The sequence below is a fragment of the Cricetulus griseus genome, chromosome 6 (assembly GCF_003668045.3).
Source record: "Cricetulus griseus strain 17A/GY chromosome 6, alternate assembly CriGri-PICRH-1.0, whole genome shotgun sequence".
Taxonomy (NCBI): domain Eukaryota; kingdom Metazoa; phylum Chordata; class Mammalia; order Rodentia; family Cricetidae; genus Cricetulus; species Cricetulus griseus.
In genome coordinates, this window is record NC_048599.1 from 18,492,365 (window position 1) to 18,517,655 (window position 25,291).

A 25,291-nucleotide genomic window follows, 5' to 3' on the forward strand; every position below is an offset into this window, starting at 1 on the left:
CAGTCAAGGCTACACAGAGAGGAGAGAGACCTTGCCTCCAAAAACAAAACAAAAAGTCTGTAATCGTTTTAGGTTGATTCTATTTTAAATGTTGAGGATTAGATCAGGATTCTTCTTTAACCTGTTCACGTCCCATTGCTCCATGAGTGTTTAAAATACTTTCTCTCTGTCAAGTTACTTTTGCACCTTTGAAATAACCCAGTTGGACATGTTTGTGAAGTTCCATTTCAGGATTCTGGGTTCTACCCTGTGGTCTCTTTTTCTTTTTCTCTGTCAGTAGTACACAATCTGAATTGTTGTAGCTCTGTCCTAAGTCTTAAAATTGAACCTACTGATTCCCTTCCACCATATTATTTTTCAAAATTGTTTGAGCTTTACTTATCCTGTGCCTGTCTTTGTAATTTTATAATAAAATTATGTAGACAGGTAAGATGGCTCAGCAAGAAATGGTGCTCACAACCAAACCTAAGTTCAGTCCCTGGAACACACATGGTAGAAGTAGAGAACTGACTCCTGCAAGTTGTCCTCTGACTACCATACATGGGTGCTCACATGTGTGCATACATATGTGTGCATACACATGCATGCACAAAAAGTGTTTATCTATTAAAATTATCTGTATTTTCAGAGACTCTCTGAAATTTTAGTAAGAATTACATTAAACCTTATCAGTGAGGAGAATTGAAGTTTTTACTGTATTAAAATTGTGATATATTCCTTCCTGTCATCTCCATTTAATTTTCTGTTTCTTTCATCAATATGCAAGTCCTGTGCATGTTTTTTTAGATTATATTGCAATGTTTCTTTTTTGGGGTGATTGTACACACATTTTAGTTCACTTCCGTATACCCATGTTCATTATAGGGTGCAGAAGTCCAATACATGCTTTATGCCTGCCCTGCATTCTTTAAATGTTTCACTTACCTAGTCTAGGCCCCTTTTCATGGGTTTCTTTGCATTTTAATTCTTCCTCTCTGGCCTAAACAAGTTTTATAACTTGTTTCCTTTTCTTGCTTTGTGGTACTGACTGATACACTTAGCATTTGATTGAATGAGAATAGTGGAATAAATATCCATGCCTTGTGTAGCTATTAGGAGGAAGATACTTATCAGAATAATGTTATCTGGCACTGAAGAGATGGCTCAGTGTTGAGCTCTTGATCTCAAGTACCAGTACGCACGTGGTGGCTCACAACTAGCCCTAACTTCAGTTCTAGTGACCAGGTTCTCATATGGTACATAGACATACATGCAGACAAAACATTCATATATTTGAAATAAGCACGCGTGCGTGCGTATGTGCATGTGTTGGAACAGGGTTTCTCTATGTTGTTTTGGAACTCTTTTGACCAGGCTGGCCTCAAACTCAGAGATCCGCCTGCCTCTGTCTCCCAAGAGCTAGAATTAAAGGTGTGCACTACCACCTTTTGTCATAAGTAAATATTTTTAATTTTAATATTAAAAATAATTATGCTGATTGTAGATTATTTTATAGGTCTCTTTATCAAAAATGAAGGGCATTTCCATAATCCTAGTTCCTGAGTTTTTATCATAAGTGGATATTGAATTTTGTTATCATATGCTGTTTTTCCTACCAGATAAAAATGTTTGTTTTTTTCCTTATTTGGCCTAACAGTAAGGGGAATTACCATGATTAATTGACAAATATTGAACCAACTTAATAGCACTAGCATGAGTTCTGCTTGATCAAAATATTTAATTTTTTTATGTATTACTAAATTCTATTTGATAATCTCTCTCTCTCTCTCTCTCTCTCTCTCTCTGTGTGTGTGTGTGTGTGTGTGTGTGTGTGTGTGTGTGTGTGTTTTCATGTGTGGGGGATATGTATGCATGCGGAGCCTGAGGTTGATGTCCACAATCATTCTCTTGGTTTTCTGAGACAAGGTTTCTCTGTGTAACACTGGCTGTCCTGGACTTCACTCTGTAGTCCAGGCTAGCCTTGAACTCAGAGATCTGCTTGCTTATGCCTCCTTAGTGCTAGGATTAAAGGTGTGTGCCACCACCAAGCCAGAATTGTTCTCAATTGCTCTTATTCTTGAAGTGGTTGTCCTATGGATAGCATATTGCTAGTTAATGTTAAATGTTTTAATGTATTGCCTCTGGGTGTTTTTTTTTCAGTCGATGTATTTGTGCCATTCCTATCTAGTGTGATTATTTATACATATCTTGGGCCTATTATTACTTGTGTTCTCTATTTCTTACTCTCTTGTGTCTTGCCTTCTTCTTGAACATTTTTTTATTATCCCACCTCTTAGTTATCTTTAGGGAAACATCATTTAATAATGGGATGTGTTGTGAGAAGTGTGTCATTAAGTGATTTTGTTGTACACATATCACAAATTACACATGACAAAGGTGTTTCTTAGTAATACAGTTTTGTTGTCATACTGTCCAATATACAGCCCATTTTTACTAAAACATCCATATGTAGCCTAAAACTACATATTGATTTTGTGGTCTTATTGATATTTATATTTTGTTACAAACATATTATCAGTCACTAGTTTCATGTTTTCCCAAATCAAATCAAGTATGAAGATCTCATTTTGTCCCTTTACCCTTCCCTATGTATTATAATTGGGTTATGGTTCTTATAAAGGTCAAAGGTCAAGAGAACTTGTAGGAGTCAGTTCTCTCCAGCCTCTGGAGAATGTGGTGGACAGATTCTAAACAGATGTGATTTATGTGACTTGACTCCCGGTGCACAGACTGACAATTGTACATGGAAGGGAAGGGCCGGCATCTGAAACAGACCTGTTAACTCCCTCTTCCTCCTTTTTTCTCACCCTGTACCTTCTAGAAGCCCTAAAGTTACTGGCTGGGCAGTCATTTCTTTCTTGGGAGGCAGTTAAGAAGCCCAGAGTGTCATGTAAGACAGTTGACAAGGACAGTTTAACACACCTGGGAATAAAGAAGGGAACTATCTGAAAGAATTGCAGAGTCTTCACACTTCATTCTGTGGATTCTATTTAGTTTCTGTTTTCAAGGACCAGAAAACTTTGTTTCGTTTGTGATGAGATTTTGATTTTTGACATTGGCTACTTTGTTAATCTCCTTAAGTCTCTTGGGGTGGGGGTGAGGGTATTTTAATACAGTATTTTTTTTAATGCTTTGGGAATTATATACAATATGTTTTATCATATTCAGCTTACCCATTCTTCCTCCAATAACTCCCAGATCTACTTTCTACCTTCCCACATTTTCCCAACTTCATGCCTTTTTATTTTTTTTAAATAACCCATGAGTCCAGTTTGTGCTGAGCATGTACTCATGGGTGGGGCTACTCATTAGAGCATGATCAACCTACTGGAGACCACACCTTTAAAAGAAAAATGTCTCCTTCCACTGGAAACCATCAGCTGTCTATAGCCACTCAATGAGTGGCGAGAGCATGAGCCCCTTCCCTCTATGTGTTAGTGCTGACTGGTTTGCACTAACCAGCCAACCAGAGCTGCTTTGAGTTCATGAGCACAGCAGACCTGTCGGGTCCAGACCCTAGTTCCTTTATATTTCTTATCAAAGATTTCCAGCTTCTTGCTACTCTCACACCTCAAGAGCACACACTAGTTGTTCTCTCAAAATGTGACATTGAGAGATTTGCAAGGGTAGGAGGGACTATAAGAGTAATACAGGGTTCTCTTCCTTCCTCTCTCTATTTTAATGTCTCCGGTACCAGCAGGTTACAGCAGTTTTAAGTGTATTTGGGTTTGGAATGGTCTCAGGCCCAGAATTTTCACCAGTCTTTATCAAACATGTATGCTATGTTGGGATAGTAACATTTCTGTTACACAGCTTTTGTTAGCACAGTATCTTGTGACAGGTATGCACTGTCTTTGCTGGGCTGCAGTTCCAACTGCAAATATCTGGGCTGGGTCTCCTGTACTTTTCAAAATAGGAAGTCTGTAATGTGATGAAATTGCGCCCAAGGGGAGGCCAGGGAGAAGCAAAAAAACAAAAACAAACAAAAAACATTGTAAGAAAATGTTATGCTTTAAATGGTCAAATTCTACTGTGAGAAAACTTTAGTTAGGAACTAAACAAGAACCCATTTCTTACGGCTTAAAAAGATGAAGGTACTCTGAACTCAGTGTTATTTGTGTGTGAATTTTGTTCATACTTACAGACATGTCTCCCTTTCAGTTAGGCGGCTTTCTTATCCCCATTGTAGGGGATTAGAATTCACATAGTCTCAGTCAGCAGTACAAACCCTACAAGCAAAGGTCACAAGAGCAATGTCCTCACCTGCTCATCTCTTTCTAAATCCTGCCATCTCCATAACAAAACACTTGAACTTTATGGCAATTGTTTCAATATCTACTTTTTGCACCAAGTTTATGCGAAAGGAGGATGCTTGGTTTTCCTGCAAAATGAAAACCCCAGTGGGACATTTTTGACTCTGCCTTCAGACCTTTTATTGCCTGGTTACAGAGAGCCCTTGTGTTCTGCAGACTCCTGTACACCCTTCAGTGTCAAGGTCAAGAATTACCTCTTAAACCTCTAGCAGCAGCATCTGGTTTATGTTCTACATTGCCTAGGGTTCTGCATAGCCACTACCTACTTGTCCCTCACACCCACCAGACAGAACTCCAGGGCATAAAGTTTCTGTCTTTTTCACTATTATAGTCCTGGAGCCTAGTATAATTCCTGACACTTTAAGTGTTTGGCTAACTGCTGTGTTGGCACTGGGGTTTGGTGAGGCATAGAAGAAACCCCCTATGTTTACGTATCCCACCAAGTCTGCATTGTAGCTACCTCAGCCATGCCAAGTCAAAATCTGGGAAACAACCAGGCCCAGAGTGGCAGCCATAAGCAAAGGAGACTAGGCCTCCTAGTTTTGAGTTAGGAAACATCTCCCAGTCCTCAGTGAGGAAGTACCATGTATGTAGTTGTGTCCTTTCAGTTATTGGCCTCAGTGCTTGGGGGGAGGGCAGTGTATCTCCATCCACAGAATATCTGCACAGCAGTTAGTTAGTTACCTGTGTAGTAGCTGTGTAACAGTGACTACATAATAGTCACCTGATCTCTCTCATCTTCACCATTCATGACTATTTGCAGTTGGATAATGTTAACAATTCCTCAACTCCATATTTTCTCCTGTCTAAATTAGTTGTTACAATAAAGAAAATGCTTATGCACTGCTGACTAGAATCCTTGGCATTTTCCCTAAATTCAGTAGACCTCGGTGTACTGTTACTGCTATGGGTTATACTCTGGAGTCTCTATAAGAGCACACACTTCAAGTAAAAGATAGAAATGCTGAGTGGTGGTCTGGTGGTTGGACTGTTTGTTGGTACTCCCTCTCTCCCAGATACCAGCTGTTAGTCATTTGCTTTGTGCCAGCATGTGGTTAAACACCTCACATCCTTGTACTCATTTATACTCCCTACCACCCTGTAAAAGCTAAGTATGACTTTCTCCATTTTATAAAAGGAAAAAAAAAGCGCTTCAGAGACAGGGAAGCAACTTTCCCAAAACCAAAAAATAGACGGCTTCTGTTCTTGGGATGGAGAAATTGTGTTCTATCTGCCCCTTGTTGTTAGCACTCTGGGGCCCCTTATCTGAAATCAACTCATATTTCTAAGATGAACATGTTTTCCCTCATGTAAGCAGAAACTGGTGCTTGTGTTAGGCTGTGAGCTCAGCTGTAAGATCTTCTGTATACCATGACCTGTTGGCTTCCTGTACATCAAATTCACATTCAATGGCTATTTGGTTATTCCCTGTCATTCTGCTAAGAAGAAATGCTTTATTAGAGAAGACAGTCTACAGAAAAAGGCATTTACTAATATCAAAAGCTTTCCTGCTTCAGCGTTTGGTCAAGGATTGTTTGTGTTTATTGACTTCACCAGCAGATGAAAGACTGGAGGAGAAAACTATGAACTTCCTTCACATCACACTGGAAGTCTATTGGGCATGCCCGCATTGGCTGCCATGATGCTGTAGACTGTTTCTGATCTACCCATTCCGTCAGCCATTTTGTTCCAAATAAACACAGAGAGGCTTATATTAATTACAAACTGTTTGGGTGATGGCTCAGGCTTCTTATTGGCTAGCTCTCTCAATTATTAACCCATTTCTATTAAACTATGTATTGTGACAAGGCAGTGGCTTACCCATAAAGCTATGGCATGTTACTCCTTCAGAGGCTACATGATATCTCTCTAGGGACTCTTTGTGTTTCTTCTCCCAGCATTCTCCTAGTCTGGTAGCCCTGCCTGTTCTTCCTGCCTGGCTATATCCTGCCTGTCCATTGGCTGAAACAGTTTTATTCATCAACCAATAAGAGAAACTTATATTTACAGCATACAGGACATCCTCCATCATCTCCTCTTTACTGTCTAAATAAAAGGAAGGTTTTAACTTTGACATAGTAAAATTAAATAAAACAAAGTAGTTATCAAGTAAGAATTGTAGTTAACAATATTTAGTCCACTAACATTTGGCAAAATTTAAAGAAACTTCTATCATCTATCTTATCTTTGTGAATCTAACTTATCTTTTATCATAACTAGGGAAAAGTATAACCATAACTATCTGTCTTCAACTCCATCAAAGACCCCAGAAGGATAATATATAAATTCTAGAATTGACAGAGACATTTCGCTGCCTGGACAGTCATCCAAGGTTCCTCTGCAATGTTGAGACATCTATCTTCGGCCTATAGGCCTAGCATCTCTGACAGACTTTTCTGTGAAACAGGATTTTCTGAAGGACTGTCATGCCTTGTATTGGCAAGATTTTGCAGTCACTCTCTTTGGTGTCCTGTTTGTCCAATTTGGACAGCATGCTGTCAACAGTTGAGGCAAGGGCACTTTATTGCCCAGTGGCTACTTTTGCCACAAAGAAAGTAGACTCCATGTAGAGTTTCTTCCATGCCCATCATCTTCTCTGAAGCAGATTGGTGCTGTCAGGAGCAGTTGTGTCTCATTGTCATGAAAATCCCTAATAAATCATTTTAAATGTCATATTCTGTAGGACTTTGAAAGGTTTTGAAGAATACCTATTCTTTTGAAATATATGTCTGTATATCTAGAAAACATAACTAACATAACTAAGTTTTGATTATTATAGGCAACTGTCCATATTTTAAAATTTTATATTTTAAAAGAGCTGTATAAACACAATACCAAAACAAGAATAGAAATATACATATAATAAAAATTGACCTTAAATTTGTATCATTAAGCCAAAATCCATACCAATATTCTTTCTATATCTTATTCTCTTTTTTGTTGTTGTTTTTTAGAAAGAGATTGACTATGATCATTATTTATAATCAACCTCAAATGAAAACAAACATTTATAAACAATATTTGAGAATGTGGGCATAGTTCTCTTCAAACTGCTTCCTGTTCTTTGGGGGGCACTGTCAGTCCTAAGGGGATCCTGAGCAAACCCAGAACCCTGGCCAAATCATGACTATAGTAGTCTGAGGCTGCCTGGTCTCAGCTGTTTTGAATGTTGGATCTCCTGGGCCACTGCTTCAGGGGTCTTGTTTGATCAAACCATATTAGTCTGGAAGGAATCCACAGCTTTTCATCTTCTGTGGAAACAAAAGTAGAACCTCTTTTCCAAAGTAACATGTCCTTAGACTTAAATTTTGAAGTCAAGGTGTTTTCAAAATATATAGGTTGGATTAATCCAGCAGCATTTATGACCAAATGTCTTTTAGCAGCTGTTGCTCTTACCTCAGTAGTCAAACAATTCAAAGACAACACAATAACATACCATACCCAGACTCTGTATGTATTTTCCATCTTTATGTGGCTTTTTTTATTACTCTATTTGTTTTTTTTTGGGGGGGGGGGTTGAGACAGGGTTTCTCTATATAATTTTTGCTATCCTTGAGCTCATTCTGTAGACCAAGGCCTTGAAATCACAGAAATCTGCCTGCCTCTGCCTCCTAAGTCCTGGGATTAAAGGTGTGTGCCACCATGCCCAGCTACTCTTTCTTTTTTAAGGACTTTATCCTTTTTCTTTTTTTTCCCAACCCTACATATTATTAATGATTTTATTTATTTATTATATATACGATATTCTGCCTGCATGTATGCCTGCAGGCCAGAAGAGGGCACAAGATCTCATAATAGATGGTTATGATCCACCCTGTGGTTGCTGGGAATTGAACTGAGCTTCCCACAGATAGTAATAGTTCTATCTCTGGAGATAGTTGGGATAACCAGACAAGCTATATAAAGGGCTTTGTTACCACCATTCTACACAGGAGAAATACGTATTCAGGAAATGAACTATTCCTTTTTGCCTTCTCAAGAGTTTCCTCTTTCAGATCCATCCACAGTTTCAAGAGCCTGAAAGAATGTTTTGAGTTTTAATTATTGAAAGCTGTAAGTGTCTATCAACTTTCACTGTTGTATCAGAGCACCTGTCTCCTGTCCAGGAGGCAGCCAGTGCTTTCAGTAAGCACCAGATGATGAAAATCCTGGTCAAAAAGCCACTTCACTCACTGTCACAGTCATCTTCCTATTTCATGCCCTCTTACAAACGTAGAAGTCTTAACTTGGGCTGCACAAAAATGAGTGCAGACTGTGGTCCTCTGACTTAGCCTTGAATCCTGAGCTCATTCAGCATTGTCATTTGGGTCAAAAGATAGTGGTTAGAGGGTAATGTTTCCTCATTTTAACAAGTGGCATCTCCTTTCCCAGTCCCAAATCATCTTCTGTGAAGAAACTCTGAAGTTTCACCCCTGAGACAGGATGAGCTAGTGAAGCAGCCTGTTTGTAGTATGACAGATTTGTGCCTCTGTTCTTACTCCAGATTTGTCTAGAGCTTCAGATCTTCATTTTAAGTTCCTGGGGTGTTACACTGCCAGGGCCCAGTCTGGCATGTTTTATAAAAATAGTGTCCATTTCCATAATGAACGTTAGTTAGCCTGCAGTGATAAACAAAAATGCAGGCATGTTCTTTGTGAGATGACCATATTAAATTGTAAGTGATGGTGGTAAAGCTGATATTTAAATTCACAGCTAAAACAGAAGTGGTACTTATAAAACATAATTGAGTTTGCTATCCCTTAACTTGATTCTCTGTGGGAAGAAGCACTGGGGGAGGGCACTTCAGACAAACTGCTGAAGTAAGTTGTGTTCGTGAGGCCATGTCTGGGTTTTAGGATGTTCACAGGCTCCCCTGTGCATGCATAGTCCTTGCAGCAGAGCCTTTCTCACTCAGGTAGTTTCTTCTGGGCTGCAGTTTCGCTGATGCAATGGCTTCATTTATCCCTAGGCGAGCCCCAGTGATGGAAGTGATGGCATTTTTGGTGAAAAGAAGGATGACAGCCAGGCAGGTGAGACTGTGTCCTGCAGGCAAAGAAAAGTAAGGTCTCAGTTTATAGTTACTGTGGAGTTTATACAAAGTCAATGCTATCTTTAAGGAGACTTCCAAGTAAGTTGACCTGTGTTAAGCTTCCCTAGAGTGACACATGTCTCTTGTCTTCCTCTATTTGACATCAAAATGCAAAAGTTAAACAACAGATGTTTTTAGGATGGAATCTGGATAGTAAAGAAGGGACTGTCATTTCATAGATGTGGGATGTTCTATATCTGAATTCAAACTTGACTGGGGCTTCGGTAGTTGGAAGGGGCAGCTACCCAGAAGCCATGACTCTATATGAAGGCAACAGATTTTTTTTTTTTTTTTGGCTCTTTCCTTTCTATAGAGCGACTCTGCCGTTCAGAAAGGGGTGTGTATTTGAGCAAGAACAGCACTGACCACAATGTAAAGCTGTTTCCAAAGCAAAACTACTGCCTTTCCCACTAGCCTCACTCCTGACTAATGTTAAAGCAGCCGCTTTAAAAATCACTAAAGCCTCTTGGTTTTGTATTTAAACAAAGCAAAACCCCTGTTGTTGTATTTGTGTTTGTAAATACTAATATCCTCACTGATGTTTGAAGCCCAGGATGGCTCCAACCCAGACAAATCACCCTGGCCAGTTTCTTCTGCTCTCACTGCTCGACTCCGGCGTCTGGTCACTATTTACCAGCGCTGCAATCGCAAGGAGCTCTGCCGACCTGAAATCCTAGGCCCAGGTAATCAAGGATACTGGGTTCAGGAGGAGGTGTTCAGGAGATCTTCAGAAATGGACCTCATCAACAAGGAAGCCCAAAAAAGGTAACAGCCAAGGAGAGAAAGCATGTTAAACTAATTGGTCCCTGGGCAAAGGTGACAAGGGAAAAGCTAATAGCTAGAGGTATGTTGATTAGTTCCCATATGACAGATTGTCTTCAGCATTTCTGAACCACAACCACCAATGGTGAATGGAGAGGCTAGTAGATCTAGGACCCTTGGTCACAATGCCTAATCATAAGACATTCTAACTTGATATTCTTCCCAAAATCAGACCACAGATCTTGAGAATATGGCTTTAAAACATCATACTGATATATGTCATACCATTTCAGATTCCTTGACTCTTGTAACAACAAAATAAATAGTTTGGTTAAGCTGTTTTCCTATAATTTTGTCTTTATGAAGATTGTGAGATCGATAAATATGTATAAAATACAAGGCCATAAAGAAAGTGCTTATTACTCATAGTTCCTTGACATAATAAGAATTAAGCAAAAAAGGCTTGCCATAGGCCAGTAGAGGAATGAACACAACAGAGATGCAGTTCTCAGACTTTATATCATTTTTTTTCTTCTGGTGCAGCTCCCAGCAAATTAAAAGATAGCAAATTCAGTTACTCCCTTTGAGGTCATGAAATTTGGAAATCTGTCTGACACTGCTGCAGAGTCCCCCCCTTTTGCTCATTCTTCCACTGATCTCTCATCTCAGTCTCTGTTCCCAGCTAGGGTAGAGCACCGTACCCAAGAACCTATCATAAAGACTGGTAACAGGAATTTTCCTGTCGTCTAAGTCACTGTCTGAATCCTGTTGAGGACCATTGTGTCCCAGAAAAGTTGATTGACGTAGGCCCCCTGCCCACATAGTAGAAGGGAGAAAGCTATTGAGAAGTGGGGAGTCGGAGCACTTGCCTTCTCAGTATAAGGTAGAGAGGTTGACTGAGGTGGGGCAGAAAGATCCAAGAGTCTGTGTTCTGTGTTATCATGAGGGAATCAGTAAAAGACAAAATACAATACATTAATATTTTTAGTCTTTATCTTCTAAAGTTAATGGCCAAGAGATAGCAAAGTCTACATACTTGACTTTGATATAGAGAGAGCAATACCAGAAGAAAGAGCTGAAGATTTGAAAGCAGTTCCCTCTTTGGGAGTGGGGTGTAAGTCTGTCCACCCAAGTGACTCAAAGGTAAATAGTAAAATACTTAAGTCAGTTCACCTGCGCTTTGGATTATTAAGGCTTCTGCTGTGTTATTAAGTAGTTGTTGGCTTTTTTAATAAAAGGATAAGCTAAGTATTGTATTACAGGCCTGTAATCCCAGCACTCAGAAAGGGGAAGCAGGCAGATCTTGATTGAATTCAAGATTAGCTGTCATAGCAAGACCCTGTTTGTAAAGGTAGAAAAAACAGTTCATTTTTTCTCTGATTAATTCTCAGGTGGACTAGAAGAGAGCAAGCTGACTTCTACAGAACAGTGTCTTCCTTTGGCGTTGTATATGACCAGGAAAAGAAAGCCTTTGACTGGACACAGTTCCGCATCATTTCCCGTTTGGACAAGAAGTCAGATGAGAGCCTGGAACATTATTTTTATAGTTTTGTAGCCATGTGCCGGAATGTGTGTCGTCTTCCCACATGGAAAGATGATGGTGAGAAAATTCTTGTCACTGTGACAAGAACATGTTAGTGTTCAAATTGCAGAATTACAATAGCTGAACCACAAAACTGGAATCTATCTCAAGAATTCTGATAAGGATGAGTAGGTTGTCAGAGGTCTGTGAGCTTCTAATTGAAATCTCTGAATCCCCAAGATGTAACTGCTATGAAAGTTGAAATTCATTTAAAACTTTATAGAAATACTAAGACATTAGCCTTTGTCCCAACCTGCAGGACGTCAACCTGGGGCAAGAGAGTCAGGGATAGGGAATGCGGACAAGAGACACAGAAAGAATGACCACAAGACAGGATTCTGATCAAGTGGCAAACTTTATTTTTATCTCAGGCTAGCTTATATAGTCGGCAGAGCAGGATATGGGGAGAGGTAGAATAGGTTGTTTGTGAGCCCAATTTTAGTGTAGGCAGGATATTAGGAAGCCACAAAGAGGATGTTTGGCAGGATAAAGAGTTTATGAGTAAGAGGTCCAGGAAGGAATGCCTAGATGACTGAGCCTGTGGGTGGAGGACAGGGTCAAGTTGTTTCTTTTCTTGAGCTGAGGTTCTAAGGAGCTGCTATGTAAAGGTTGACTATGTGACCTGCCAAGCATGGCCTAGGATCTCATGCCAAGCCCTGAGATTTGGCTCCCGACAAGCCTTAACTACACTTTCCAAAGTATAGGGTTTGGTTTTTTAGATCAAGCTCTAGGGGTTGGAGAGGTGGCTCAGCAGTTGAGAGCACTAACTGCTCTTACAGAGAACCCGAGTTCAGTTGCCAGCACCTGCATGGTAACCCACAACTGTCTGTACCTCCAGTTGCAGGAGATCTTAACACCGTCTTCAGACTTCTGATGATACCAAGCATTTATGTGTGCCTAAGCTTACATACATTCAAAATGGCCATATACATAAAATAGATAAATCTTTTTAAAAAATAAATCAAGATCTATTCTGCACTTTGCACTATCTTTAAATGAGACATTAGGAACTTTAGGTATTTTCTGAATATTGGCTCAGATAAAATAAATGGCTGTCATTTAAATATCTGGTGCAGTAGGCAAACCTTCTTGATGTTTCCACTTGGTTGTAGTTAACACAGCTTCCCTCTAGTCTTCCCTCGGCTTCAAATGTCTTGGACTATGTTGCCTGCCACATGTTAGGAGAGCAGATACTAGCACTGAGCCTCTGCCCCAAGTGTGACTTGGTTTTAAAGTTGCTCTTTCAAGTCAAGGAACTAATTTAGATCTTAGATTCGTATTGGTGAGACCTGGATTTGAATGCTGCTTCACTAATTTAAGCAAAATGGCTTTTCTGAGCCTGTTTCATTGTTTTTAAAACACATGATCAGGATTTTTTTATTTTTTTATTTTTTGAGAACTGGAAAGTACATTGTGAGCTTAGTGAGTGCACATAGCATTGGCTTATTAAGTGGGTACTGTTGTTTGTCTGCAGGACTGATGTTTTCTTCCTCTCCTTTTACTCTGCCCATTTGTCTTTAGGCTTCCTGTTTTAGTAGGTGCTCACATCTGAAACTGCCATGCTGAAGGTCCAGGGCGTATTAAGAGCAGCCCTATGTTTTAAGTTTTGTGTATCTTTCTCTCCAGGTCCCTCTGATGCCAGCATCTATGTTGAACCCATCACGGAGGAGCGGGCAGCAAAAACTCTGTACCGTATTGAACTGTTGAGGAAAGTCCGTGAGCAGGTGCTCAGGTGTCCACAGCTGCATGAGCGCCTCCAGCTTTGCAGGCCCAGCCTCTACCTCCCAGTCTGGTGGGAGTGTGGGAAACATGATCGAGACCTGCTCATCGGCACTGCCAAACACGGGCTCAACCGCACTGACTATTACATCATGAACGACCCCCAGCTATCCTTCCTAGATGCCTATAGAAACTATGCCCAACACAAAAGAACTGACACCCAGGCACCTGGAAGTCTCTGTTGCCTTTACCAGACCAATTCTAAACTATATGAATCTCTTACCTACACCCAAATGAGTAGGACTTCGGAGTCTCTGGAAAGTGAGCCAGAGAATCTGGTGAAAATGGAAAGCAGAGATGATCCTCTCTGTCTGCCTGAGGGCAGTTTATCTGATATAACGTGTGAAAATTTTATTTCCAAAGTTCAGGAGGTCATTTCTATTGACCATGATGAAAGCTTGCTCCCTGATTCCTTGGAGAATATGATGTACGGTAAGACAGGACTCAGCCGAGAGCCACGCTCTTTTCAGGAAACCCCAAGTACCAACACACAGTCCAGGAAAGATACTGTCACCATCTCAGCCAACAGAGATGAGAGCTGCCAGCCTGCTGGCACTGAGGCAGAAATAACTTCAAGCTCCTCTCTCATGAGCAGCTTAGAAGCAGGAGTAGCTAAAATGAACATTAAAAATGGAAAACATTTACTGATATCTATCTCAAAAGAAGGGGAACCCTGCTGCAGTGAGACAGCACGGAGACCTGAAAGCATGGGCCACCTAGAGGCCAAATGCTTAGCTTCCCCTACCTTAGACACAGGACATGAAAGTGGGTTTGTAGATCTATGCAGCCTTAGTGTCTGTGATTCCAGAAGAAAACTCTCATCAGATCAGCAATTAATTGATTTATTAGAAAACAAGAGTTTGGAAAGTCAGTTGATTTTGAGTCAGAACCAGAGTGATGAGGAAGAGGAAGAAAATGATGATGACACCTTAGCCATAGTAGCAAGCGCTACAGAAAAGCCAGAGAGCTTGCATTTCACCAAGCCCACTGCAAACATCCCACAGAGAAAGAACCTCTGCTTCCACCAGAATGAAGCCAAGAAAGGGAGCCTGGAGGTGGTGAGCCAGACTCCCGGACCACAGAGAGCCTTTCCTCCGTCAGCCAGTCAGTGTCACTGCAAACACATGGAAAGGTGGGCACGTGGTCTGGCGAGTGAGGAGTCTGAAGTAGAGAAACACAAGGCTTATCAACCAGACCTATACAGAAGCAAAACCAATAATAATACAGTGGAAGGTGAGCCTGCTGTTATCCCAACAGAGCCATTTAAGCTGAAGCATGAGCTTTTAAAAGAACCGTGGAAAGAAAGTACAGAGGGGGAAAAGAGTTTCCCCATGTATGTTCCTGAAGGAAGTGAGCCCAAACCAGAGGACATGGATTTTGAGAATAAAGATGATTATGAGAAAGATGTAACCTGCCATAGTCAAGGTACAGTATACAGAACTCTGTACTCATGTGATGGGAAGTAGGGTGCTGGGGGAGCCCTGGTTGATAGTTTTAACTCCTAAAATGGACCTACTCACCCTCACTGTGTGGGTAAACCCAAGAGGTACAAGGTCTTGATCTGGAAATTCAGCAGAGTAGTTGGTCACCCCAGAGAACTGGGGGCAATTTGTTTAGTCACAGTGCCTCTACTGCATCAACCATATTCATTAGCAGGGACTGTGTGTTTGTATGCAGAAGATGCAAACTGGCACCCAGGGAAATGTTTTGTTCCTGCACTAGATGTATTGAGCTAGCTGAAGTAGAGCAGCTTTGGGACCTCAGAGACCTGCAACTAATACAGGTGCCATTAATTTGCAGGAACTCCAAAAATACAAGTCAAGTTGGCCTTTGTTGAGGTGAGCATAGAAAGCAGTTGTTCGTGTCATCGTCAAAACCCTGTGCTTTATGTCAGGGCATTTGTGTTAGGTTTCTTTTAGAACTGAACACGAATAAAAATAACAGTTATAAACAACTAAAGACATAGTTTTGATCTTATTAGATAGGCAAATATTAAATGGGGACTCAAGTTAGTTTTAAGCCTGATGTAGTGGTCCACACCTTTAATCCCAGCACTCAGAAGGCAGAGGCAGGTGGATCTCTGAGTACAGAACCAGCCAGGCCATACAGTGAGACCCTGTCTCAAAAGGAATTTCAATATGTTAAAAATTCTGGGTGACTCTGAAATTCTTTATGCTTTGTGGGAACATCCATACAGTGATGAAGGACTCTGGTGAACAATAGCAGTGGTTTTTACTTATTTCCTTAGGTTCAAGAGGGCCTAAGAGGGTGAATGAAGTACATCATTTATTACTGCCATTGTCTGGTACTGGGTGTGGTACTCTAGGAGTGAGACAAGTGTGATCTCTATTAAAGGGGAAAAAGAAAAGCCTGATCATCTTGGATTGTGTAGTTTTGTTTTGTTTTTTTTTTTTTTCATTTTATTTGTGTATGTGTGTTTGGTATGTGTGTGTACATATATGTGCCCCCGCCTGCCACTGCAGGTGTTTGTGCAGGTACACTCACCTATGCATTCTTGTTTGGGGGCCAAAGTTGATCACTCTCCACCTTATTTTTTGAGACAGGGTCTCTCACTGACTCTGGAGCTCACCTTTCAGTAAGATCCCAATGAGCCACTGGGATCAGCCTATCTCCACAGATTTCCCAGCACTGGGGTTAGGCCACCATGCCCAGCTTTAAAATGATGTCTGGAGGTCCAAATTCAGGTCCTCATGCTTGCATAGTAACTTTGTACAGTGGGTTTGCCCACTGAGCCATCTCCCCAACTTATGTAGCCTTTTTTTAAAAACTCCCACCTTAAGTTTTTGTCTTTGTGATTAGTTACTAATGGTACTGAACCCAAGTTAAAAATTACATTATAGCTACAGTAAGGACTTGGAAACTGAACTGAAAATAACTTGATGGACTTGTGGCCCAAGGAGGGCCACATGGTCTGTGACCGTGCCCCAGGCTTCCTTTTTACCCAGGTAAACAAAGATCATGCCGTTTACCAAATTAGAAGACTCATATCACTTTTTGGACCTTGTTGTGGTAAATAAATAAATAAATAAATAAATAAATAAATAAATAAATAAATAAATAAATGACCCAAAAGGTGAGGTGTTGAAAATTCAGAAAGATAAGCACCGGGTAAGTGTGACTTAGAAGACAAGGATGTTGTTCTTTTCTGCAAGGGGTGGAGAGACTGGGACTGGTAGCTTTGTGGTAACTGATCAGCACTGATCCAGTGCAGACCCTGGAGGGCACTGCCCACAGAGGTGTGGAAGAGGCAGTGCAGGGAAACTAGAAATCTGACAGTGCTGGAAGAGCAGTGGTTTACTGATGCTTCTGAGGGTCTACCCTTTGCTTCAAACCTGTCAGTTGCTGCTTCTGTTGATTTCAGAGCAAAATCCAGTTTTATGTCAACAATTTATAGGACTCAGGATAACCTAGGTGGTTCCTGCCTCTAGCTTCATGCTTAGCCCTACTCCTGACTGTCTTGTTTCCCTAGTATGCCCTTCCCTTCCCTCTTTGCTTCCTCACCTGCACAGCTATTCCCTGTGTATGAACCTACTTAGGATAAGCCTTCCCTGTTCCCCATCATCATATCATGTTTTCTTTTTGGATGTTTTAGTCTTGGGATTAGGATCTCATTGTATAGCCCTAACTGGCCTCCAAGTCCCAGTCTTCCTGCTCAGCCTCTGGAATACTGGGATTACTCATGTGAACCACCATGCTCTGTAGGTTTGCTCCCTATACAGCACTGCCACAGTCTGTGGCTGTTCCTTTATAGTTAGTGGTTTCCTATCTCCCCTATGTGCCAGGGAGAACCCTGAGGGCTCAGGCCCTGGCTGTCTTGTTTATTTTTAAATCCCCCGGTCCTAGCAGAACTGCTCATAGGTAAGAGCTGCTGTGGCTCCCTGGAGGCTCATTTCAGTCAGAAGTAAAACTGACACATTTCTTGTCAGTTTACCAGGAAATGAGGTCCAAGTTTCCACCTTGGACATTTCACTGCTCTCTGTTCATTCTCTGTCATTACTAACTAGTAAGTCTTTGAGATTCCAGGCTACACTTAGAATTAACTTTGACCTTGTCTGGCATGATAGTACACACTTTTAGTCCAAGCACTGGGGAGACAGAAGCAGGCAAATATCTGAGTTCAGAACCAACGTGATCTACCCAGTAAGTTCCAGGCCAGCCAGGGCTACATGGTGAGACGTCTCAAAACAGCAGAAATCTTTGCCCTTTACTTAAGCTATCAATAAAGCTCCCAACTCATTTGCTTTATTTTTATACGAATCATGGCTCTTACCTTTGTTAGGAAGTCAATGACTTCATCCTTAGCATCATCCTCTTGGTCTATCACATTTCATACCTCATAGACTGTCCTTTCCTCTGTCAAAATATTACAGTGCTTAGTGTCATCTTGTCCACTAAACCAGAAAGAAATGTTTAGGTAGTCTTAGATGACAGTATGCCTCAGTGGCCCTAAGCAGGATTTGCCTCTATGGGTTAACTAATTTAGGTCTCCTGGAAATAGAAGACATAACAATTTGTAGTTAATTTAAAATACATTAGCACTGAAAGGACTAATTAAATACAGAAGATGCAGATTTAAATGTCCAGACCCCTCACATCACTAGCATTTCAATCTAGTTGTTTTTTGTTTGTTTGTTCTTTAACCTATCTCTCCAGACTACCCAGGGAAATACTCTGAGGAAGAGAGTAAGAGTTCGACATCAGGCATGGCAGGAGACCTTGGGGAAGAGGCACAGGAAGTTCGGGCTCCCACCATTGCTCAGTTGCTGCAGGAGAAAACCCTCTATTCCTTCTCCGAATGGCCAAAGGTATCTCCCAGAGCTTGCATCCTTCACTCAGGGCATTTCCAGCTTTGATTCCTTTGTGTTAAACCTTATAAAATACTTGTGCCAAAGAAACTTAGCTGTGTATGTTTGAATATTGAAAATGATGCACTCAGAAAAAGATAATATTCACCAGACTGATTAAACCATAAAAGGAAAATGTCAAGTTGTCCTCAGTCATAGCACTTCAAATTTATTCTTTATTTAGACCTTGACATTTATAAGTTATGTAATGAGTTTGTCTGAGCATTTGTTTCTGGTCAGTGCCTTGTGAAAAACTTGGCCCTGCTCTTAGGGACTTTGCAGACTTGGGTAATTTGAAACTCAGCGCTGCTACTTTTTTCCTCCAGGATCGTGTGATAATCAATCGCCTAGATAATATTTGCCATGTGGTGTTAAAGGGGAAGTGGCCCTCCAGCCAACAGTATGAGCCCTCAGGTGCACTGCCCACACCAATTTTAACCAGCAGTGCGGGTTCTCGAAACAGCCTCTCAGAGCCAGAAGCAACAGAACATGGTTTCAGCAATGGTGCGGCATTGGCAGCCCAGATCCAGAAGGTAAGGTTATGGCTGGTGTCAGCTACCAAAGAATAGTAGCCACATCCCATTTTCCATTGAGTCATTTACTCAGCAAGTGTTTAGGGGTTATGGTTTGGTTTTCCAGTCAGGTAGTTAGTGCTAATTGGGACTCTGGACCTTATTCGGTAGACTGTGGATAGCTATTAAAAGTTTTCGTGCAAAGAATGAAGTAAAAGCAGGGCTTTAGAGCCTGCAGGTTGTCAGGGGAAGCAAAGAAAGAAAGAGTAGCACACCAAGTAATGATGTTGCAAGGCTTCAGGCTAGAAAAAGAAAAAGGATCAAACTTGGCAATGATGACTTGAGGAGAGGACAGGTGTATTCCCTTAGAGGACAGAGGGCAGCAGCAGCAGATAACAATAATGAAATCAAGGCATATATAATGTATATGAAAGGAAGGTGAGTGTTTTAGTAGTTAGCACACTGAGTCTGATTTGACTTCACATTAGACTCGGCCGGGGACCTTGAAAAGCTGCTGGCTCTAATTTATGTGGTCTAGCGCAGCTTGGATATTGGGTTGCTTTTGTTACAACTTCCCAAATGGTTCTGATGTACAGCTGAGGCTGACTCTCTGGGTTTAAGCTTGTGACTACAAGTGTAGTCTGAAGCCTATTAAAAGTGTAGATCCACCAAAGTAGACTCTAGATTTAATAAGCCATCTGGTGGTTTAGCACTCGTATTTGAAGTCACAGAGAAGATAACTAGAAGTAGTAATACAAGACCTGAGGAGATGAGGCCTGGAGAAGGAGCTGGTGTTTGGCCACAGAAGTTACATTCAAACTTTTTGCCGTGTGTGTTCACAGGAGAGCTTCTTAGCCCCAGTATTCACAAAAGATGAACAAAAGCACAGACGTCCCTATGAGTTTGAGGTGGAAAGGGATGCCAAAGCTCGGAGCCTAGAACAATACTCTGCCACCCATGGGCATCCCCCCATTGTCCTCAATGGCTGGCATGGGGAATCAGCTATAGACCTCTCCTGCTCATCAGAGGGGTCCCCAGGAACCACATCCCCTTTCCCAGTGAGCACCAGCACCCCTAAGATTGGGGCTATCGGTTCACTTCAAGGAGCCCTAGGTATGGACTTGTCTGGAATTCTGCAAGCTGGTCTAATCCACCCAGTAACTGGGCAGATCGTCAATGGGAGCCTCAGGAGAGATGATGCTGCCATGAGAAGACGGAGAGGAAGGCGAAAACATATTGAAGGAGGGATGGACCTCATCTTTTTGAAGGAGCAAACACTTCAGGCTGGAATTCTGGTGGGTATATGAGTCTTTTGGGTAAAAACCATTCTACATAGAGAGTTTATTCCTCAGACGCTAATTTTATTTATGGATCTTTTACACCTGCTTAAGTTGTCCTTGTTTTCTATCATTGTGATATGCCTCCATCTTTCCTAGAATAGATAATGCCAACCTACTGGTGCTCCTTAATATGCATGCAGCCTGGAAAAGTGAGCTGAAGGGTCTTGTTTCAAGTAGGACAACCCAGATCCTCCAGTATTTCAAAAAAGATCCACTGGCAGGCAGTCACATAAGCAAGACCAGGTGACAGGCAGCATTCCTTCAGCATGGTAAAACTCTCCTGGAGTTGAGATGTGGGGGATGAAAGGCTGATCCTGTCTATAGTGTCTGGCACTGATATGGGGCACACCACAGAGCTGTATTCTTGTCTCTAAAGCATCTGGAAACTTGTCAATTGGGTTAGACTGGCTGGGCAGTGAGCCACAGGGATCCACCCATTTCCACCTTCTCAGATCTGGCATTACAAGCATGGATTTTGTTGTTGTTTATTTGTTTTTTTAAGTCTTGTGTTTGGGTGAGGGAGTTTAGGTTTATTTATTCTGGGCCAGGCATACCTGTGGTATATATATACACATTAAGGCAAAACACTCATACACATTATTCTTATTTTATGTATATGAGGGCTGTGTATGAGTGTTTTGCCTCAATGTGTATATATGTACCACAGGTATGCCTGGCCCACAGAGCCCAGAAGAGGGTGTTAAATCCCCTGGAACTGGAGTTACAGATAGTTATGAGTTGCCATGTAGGTGCTAGAACAATAGCCATTGCTCTTAACCACTGAGCCATTTTCCTGCCCAGTCTGGCTTTTTTTTTTTTTTTAACATGGGTTCTTGGGACTGAACTCACATCCTCTTGTGTATAAGCCAAGCTCTGGATTTACCAAGCCACCTCCCCAGCTACCAATATGCTGAGAATGCATTCTCTCCCCCTGTTAAAGGCATGTGCTTCTCTTCTAGAAATGCAAAGCAGTGATTTTCCTGTAGTGTTTATAGTATTCCAAAGGAGTTACTGGTTGAAAAAGATAAGTGTTTTTTCTTCTCTGAATAGTTTTAAATTTGTTGTTGCAAGCACTGTTAGCACCATTGTAGGGCTTTATCAGACCCATTATGGGTGTTGGTGATTCAGACCTGAATAAGACACACATTCAGACCACAGAGGAGAAAAAGGTGAGCAAACCCAGCATTTCACTTCCTGGGGTATAAGAAATCTGAACAGTGAGTGACAGTGATAAAGGAGTGGAGCATTAGAACAGAGGTGTCAAGCCTGCTGAGTAGATCAGATGGGAGGCATTGCAGTGGTGAGCACCTGGCATGTGTAAGAGCAATGAGGAGTCACTGGTCCAGTGGGTTAAAATTCAAGCCCTAAGTGGTGATGGTAGGGGTGGAGCAGATGGAAGTCAAAGAACAGCAACTGTTCTACTGGAGGCCCATGATTGGCATGGGTAATGCAGAGATCAGGGTTTCAGGGACACACTTCGTCTTGCCGTGAACACCTACACACATACTCATTTCTTTGTCTTCATCTAGGAAGTCCATGAAGATGCAGGGCAGGCTACCCTGAGCACCACACACCCTGAAGGGCCAGGAGCTGCCTCCCCAGTTTCTGAGCCAACAACAGCATCCGGCAACCAGGCTGAGAAAGCTGTTCCCAGCAAGAGCCTACTTGACTGGCTGCGGCAGCAGGCTGACTACTCCTTGGATGTTCCTGGCTTTGGGGCAGTAAGTGTTGTCTGCTACTACCACAGACCACTGTTAGCTCCTGAAAACTTGGGGAAGTTTTTGCTGAGGGAAACTAGAAGATGGAAGAAATCCGTGTTGACCGAGATTTTTTTTTTTTGGGGGGGGGTTCTCTGTGTAACCCTGGCTGACCTGAAATTTGCTCTGTAAACCAGGCTGGCCTCAAGCTCAGAAATCTGCCTGCTTCTGCCTCCTGAGTGCTGGGATTAAAGGTGTGTGCCATCACCACCTATCGAGAATATCATTTTAAATATTACCTTTTTGTCTGGGTTTTTTTTATTTAAATTCTTTAATTACTATTCATATTTACATATCCATCCCCCCCATTCCCTCGCCCTTCCATGTTCCCCACCAACCCCCCCAACCCATCCCCCAACTCCTCCCCAGGGATAGTGAGGCCCTCCACAGGGGACCTTCAAAGTCCTTCATATCATTCGGGGGAGGGCCTAGGCCCTCCCTGTTGTATCTGGGCTGCAATAGTATCCCTCCATAGAGAATGGGCTCCCAAAGTCCATTTGTGCTCTACGGATAAACACTGGCTCCACTGTTAGAGGTCCTATAGACTGCCTTGCCCTCCTAGCTGGCACCCACATTCAGAGGGCCTGATTCCGTTCAATGCTGGTTCCCCAGCTTTATGACTAGAGTTTCCATGCTCTCAGGTTAGGTCAACTGTTTCTGTGGGTTTCTCTAGCACCATCTTGGCTCCTTTGCTCATCCCTGCTCCCTCTCCACAACTGGATCCCAAGAGTATGGTTCAGTGCTTAGCTGTGGGTGCCTTCGAACAGCTACTGGATGAAGGCTCTAGGAATGGTAACCAAGGTAGACATCAATCTCATTATAGGGGAAGGGCATCAGTGGCATCCTCCCCACCACTGCCCAGATTCTTAGTTGGGGTCATCCCTGTGGATCCCCTAACATTTCCCCTTTGCCAGACCTCTCTCCAAACCTGTACTGTCTCCCTCTATCAAGGCATCTCCTTTCTTGCCCTCATCTATTCCTCCCCTGTCTCAGTCCTTTTGTTCTCCTTCCCCCCTTCTTCCCTTCCCATCCTCCCCCTCCCTTGCTCCCACTTTGCTCAGGGTTCTTGTCCCACTCCCCTTCTTTGGAGGACTTCTTTGCAATCTTCCCTTGGGGTCCTCCTTGTTTCCTAGCTCCTCTGGCAGTGTGGATTGTAGACTGGCAATCCTTTGCTCTATGTCTAAAAATCATATATGAGTGAGTACATACCATGTTTTTCTTTTTGTGACTGGGTTACCTCACTCAGAATGCCTGCAAATTTCAAGGTTCCATCCCCCCCCCCCAGTAGTACTCCATTGTGTAAATGTACCATATTTTCTCTATCCATTCTTCAGGTGAGGGGCATCTAGGTTGCTTCCAGGTTCTGGCTATTACAAATAATGCTGCTATGAACATAGTGAACATATGTCTTTATTGTATGAATATGCATTCTTTGGGTATATGCCCAAGAGAAGAATTGCTGGATCTTGAGGTAGACTGATTCACATTTTCCTGAGAAACCGCAGTACTGATTTCCAAAGTGGCAGTACAAGTTTGCACTCCCACTAGCAATGGAGGACTGTTCCTCTTTCTCTACATCCTCTCCAGCATAGACTCATTGGTGTTACTGATTGTAGCCATTCTGATAGGAGTAAGATGGTATCTCAGAGTGGTTTTGAGCTGCATTTCCCTAATGGCTAAGGATGTTGAGCTCTTTCTCAAGTGTCTTTCAGCTATTTTAGATTCCTCTGTTGAAAATTCTCTATTTAGTTCTGCACTCCACTTTTTAATTGCATTGTTTGGTGTTTGGTGGCTAGCTTCTTGAGTTCATTGTGTATTTTGGTGATCAGCCCTCTGTCAGATTTGGGGTTGGTGAATATCTTTTCCCATTCTGTGGGCTGTTGTTTTTTGTCTTAATGACTGTGTCCTTTGCCTTACAGAAGCTTCTCAGTTTCAGGAGGTCCCATTCTTAATTGTTGATCTCAATGTTTGTGCTACTGGTATTATGTTCAGAAAGCGGTCTCCTGTACCAATTCATTCAAGGGTACCACCTGCCTTCTCTTCTAGGAGGTTCAATGTGGCTGAATTTATGGTTGAGGTCTTTGATCCATTTGGACTTAAGTTTTGTGCATGGTGATAGATATGGATCTATCTGCAATCTTCTACAAGTCCGAATCCAGTTATACCAACACCATTTGTTGAAGATGCTTTCTTTATTCCACTGTATAGCTTTAGCTTCTTTGTCAAAAATCAGGTATTTGTAGATGTGTGGGTTAATGTCAGGGTTTTTAATTCAATTCCATTGGTCAACTTGTCTGTTTTTATGTCAATGCCAAGCTGTTTTCAGGACTATGGCTCTATAACAGAACTTGAAGTCTGGGATGGTGTGATTTATTTATTGTACATTTATTGTACAAGGGTTCATTTATTGTACAAGGAAGTTCATTTATTGTACAAGGGTTATTTTGGCTGTCCTGGGTTTTCTGTTTTTCCATATGAAGTTGAGTACTGTTCTTTTAATGTCTATGAAGAATTGTGTTGGGATTTTGATGGAAATTGCATTGAATCTGTAGATTGCTTTTGGCAAGATTGCCATTTTTACTATGTTGATCCTACCTATCCAAGAGCATGGGAGATCTTTCCATTTTCTATTATCTTCTTTAATTTCTTTCTTTAAAGACTCAAAGTTCTTACTATACATGTCTTTCACGTTTTTTGGTTAGCATTACCCCAAGATATTTTATGTTGTTAGTTGCTATTGTAAAGGGTGATGTTTCTCTGACTTCTTTTTCAGTGCATTTATCATCTGTATACAGCAGGGCTACTGATTTTTTTTGAGTTAATCTTGTATCCTGCCACTTTGCTGAAGGTGTTTATCAGCAGTAGGAGTTCCCTGGTAGAGTTTTTTGGGTCACTTATATAAACCATCATATTATCTGCAAATAGTGAAAGTTTGACATCTTCCTTTCCAATTTGTATCCCCTTTTTCTCCTTTTGTTTTCTTATTGCTCTAGCTAGAACTTCAAGTACAATATTGAAGAGATATGGAGAGAGTGGGCAGCTTTGTCCTTTTTCTGATTTTAGAGGAAATCATGTTGAGTTTCTCTCCATTTGGTTTGATGTTGGATGTTGGTTTGCTGTTTATTGCTTTTATCATGTTTAGGTATGTTCCTGTTATTCCTGATCTCTCCAAGACCTTTATCATGAAGGGATGTTGGATTTTGTCAAAGGCTTTTTCAGTATCTAGTGAGATGATCATGTGGTTTTTCTTTTTGAGTTTGTTTAAAAAAAAAAAAAATGGAATACCCCACTGCATCTTATCAAACCACCATGC

General features: G+C 41.6%; 1 protein-coding gene across 5 annotated transcripts in view; it reads left to right on the forward strand.

Moving 5' to 3' along the window:
* The window catches only part of Chd6 (chromodomain helicase DNA binding protein 6), a 192,164-nt gene that overhangs the window by 137,943 nt on the left and 28,930 nt on the right, over positions 1-25,291 (forward strand). For 4 of the 5 annotated variants that reach the window (XM_027423516.2, XM_035446807.1, XM_027423517.2 and 1 more), the window contains 8 exons: positions 9,262-9,322; positions 9,930-10,146; positions 11,535-11,743; positions 13,352-14,929; positions 18,179-18,330; positions 18,696-18,902; positions 19,724-20,176; positions 21,751-21,942. In XM_027423516.2, coding sequence (XP_027279317.1) covers positions 9,262-9,322; positions 9,930-10,146; positions 11,535-11,743; positions 13,352-14,929; positions 18,179-18,330; positions 18,696-18,902; positions 19,724-20,176; positions 21,751-21,942 — 3,069 coding nt within the window. The remainder of the gene's footprint in view (positions 1-9,261; positions 9,323-9,929; positions 10,147-11,534; positions 11,744-13,351; positions 14,930-18,178; positions 18,331-18,695; positions 18,903-19,723; positions 20,177-21,750; positions 21,943-25,291) is intronic. The other variant, XM_035446806.1, reaches the window with a different exon arrangement.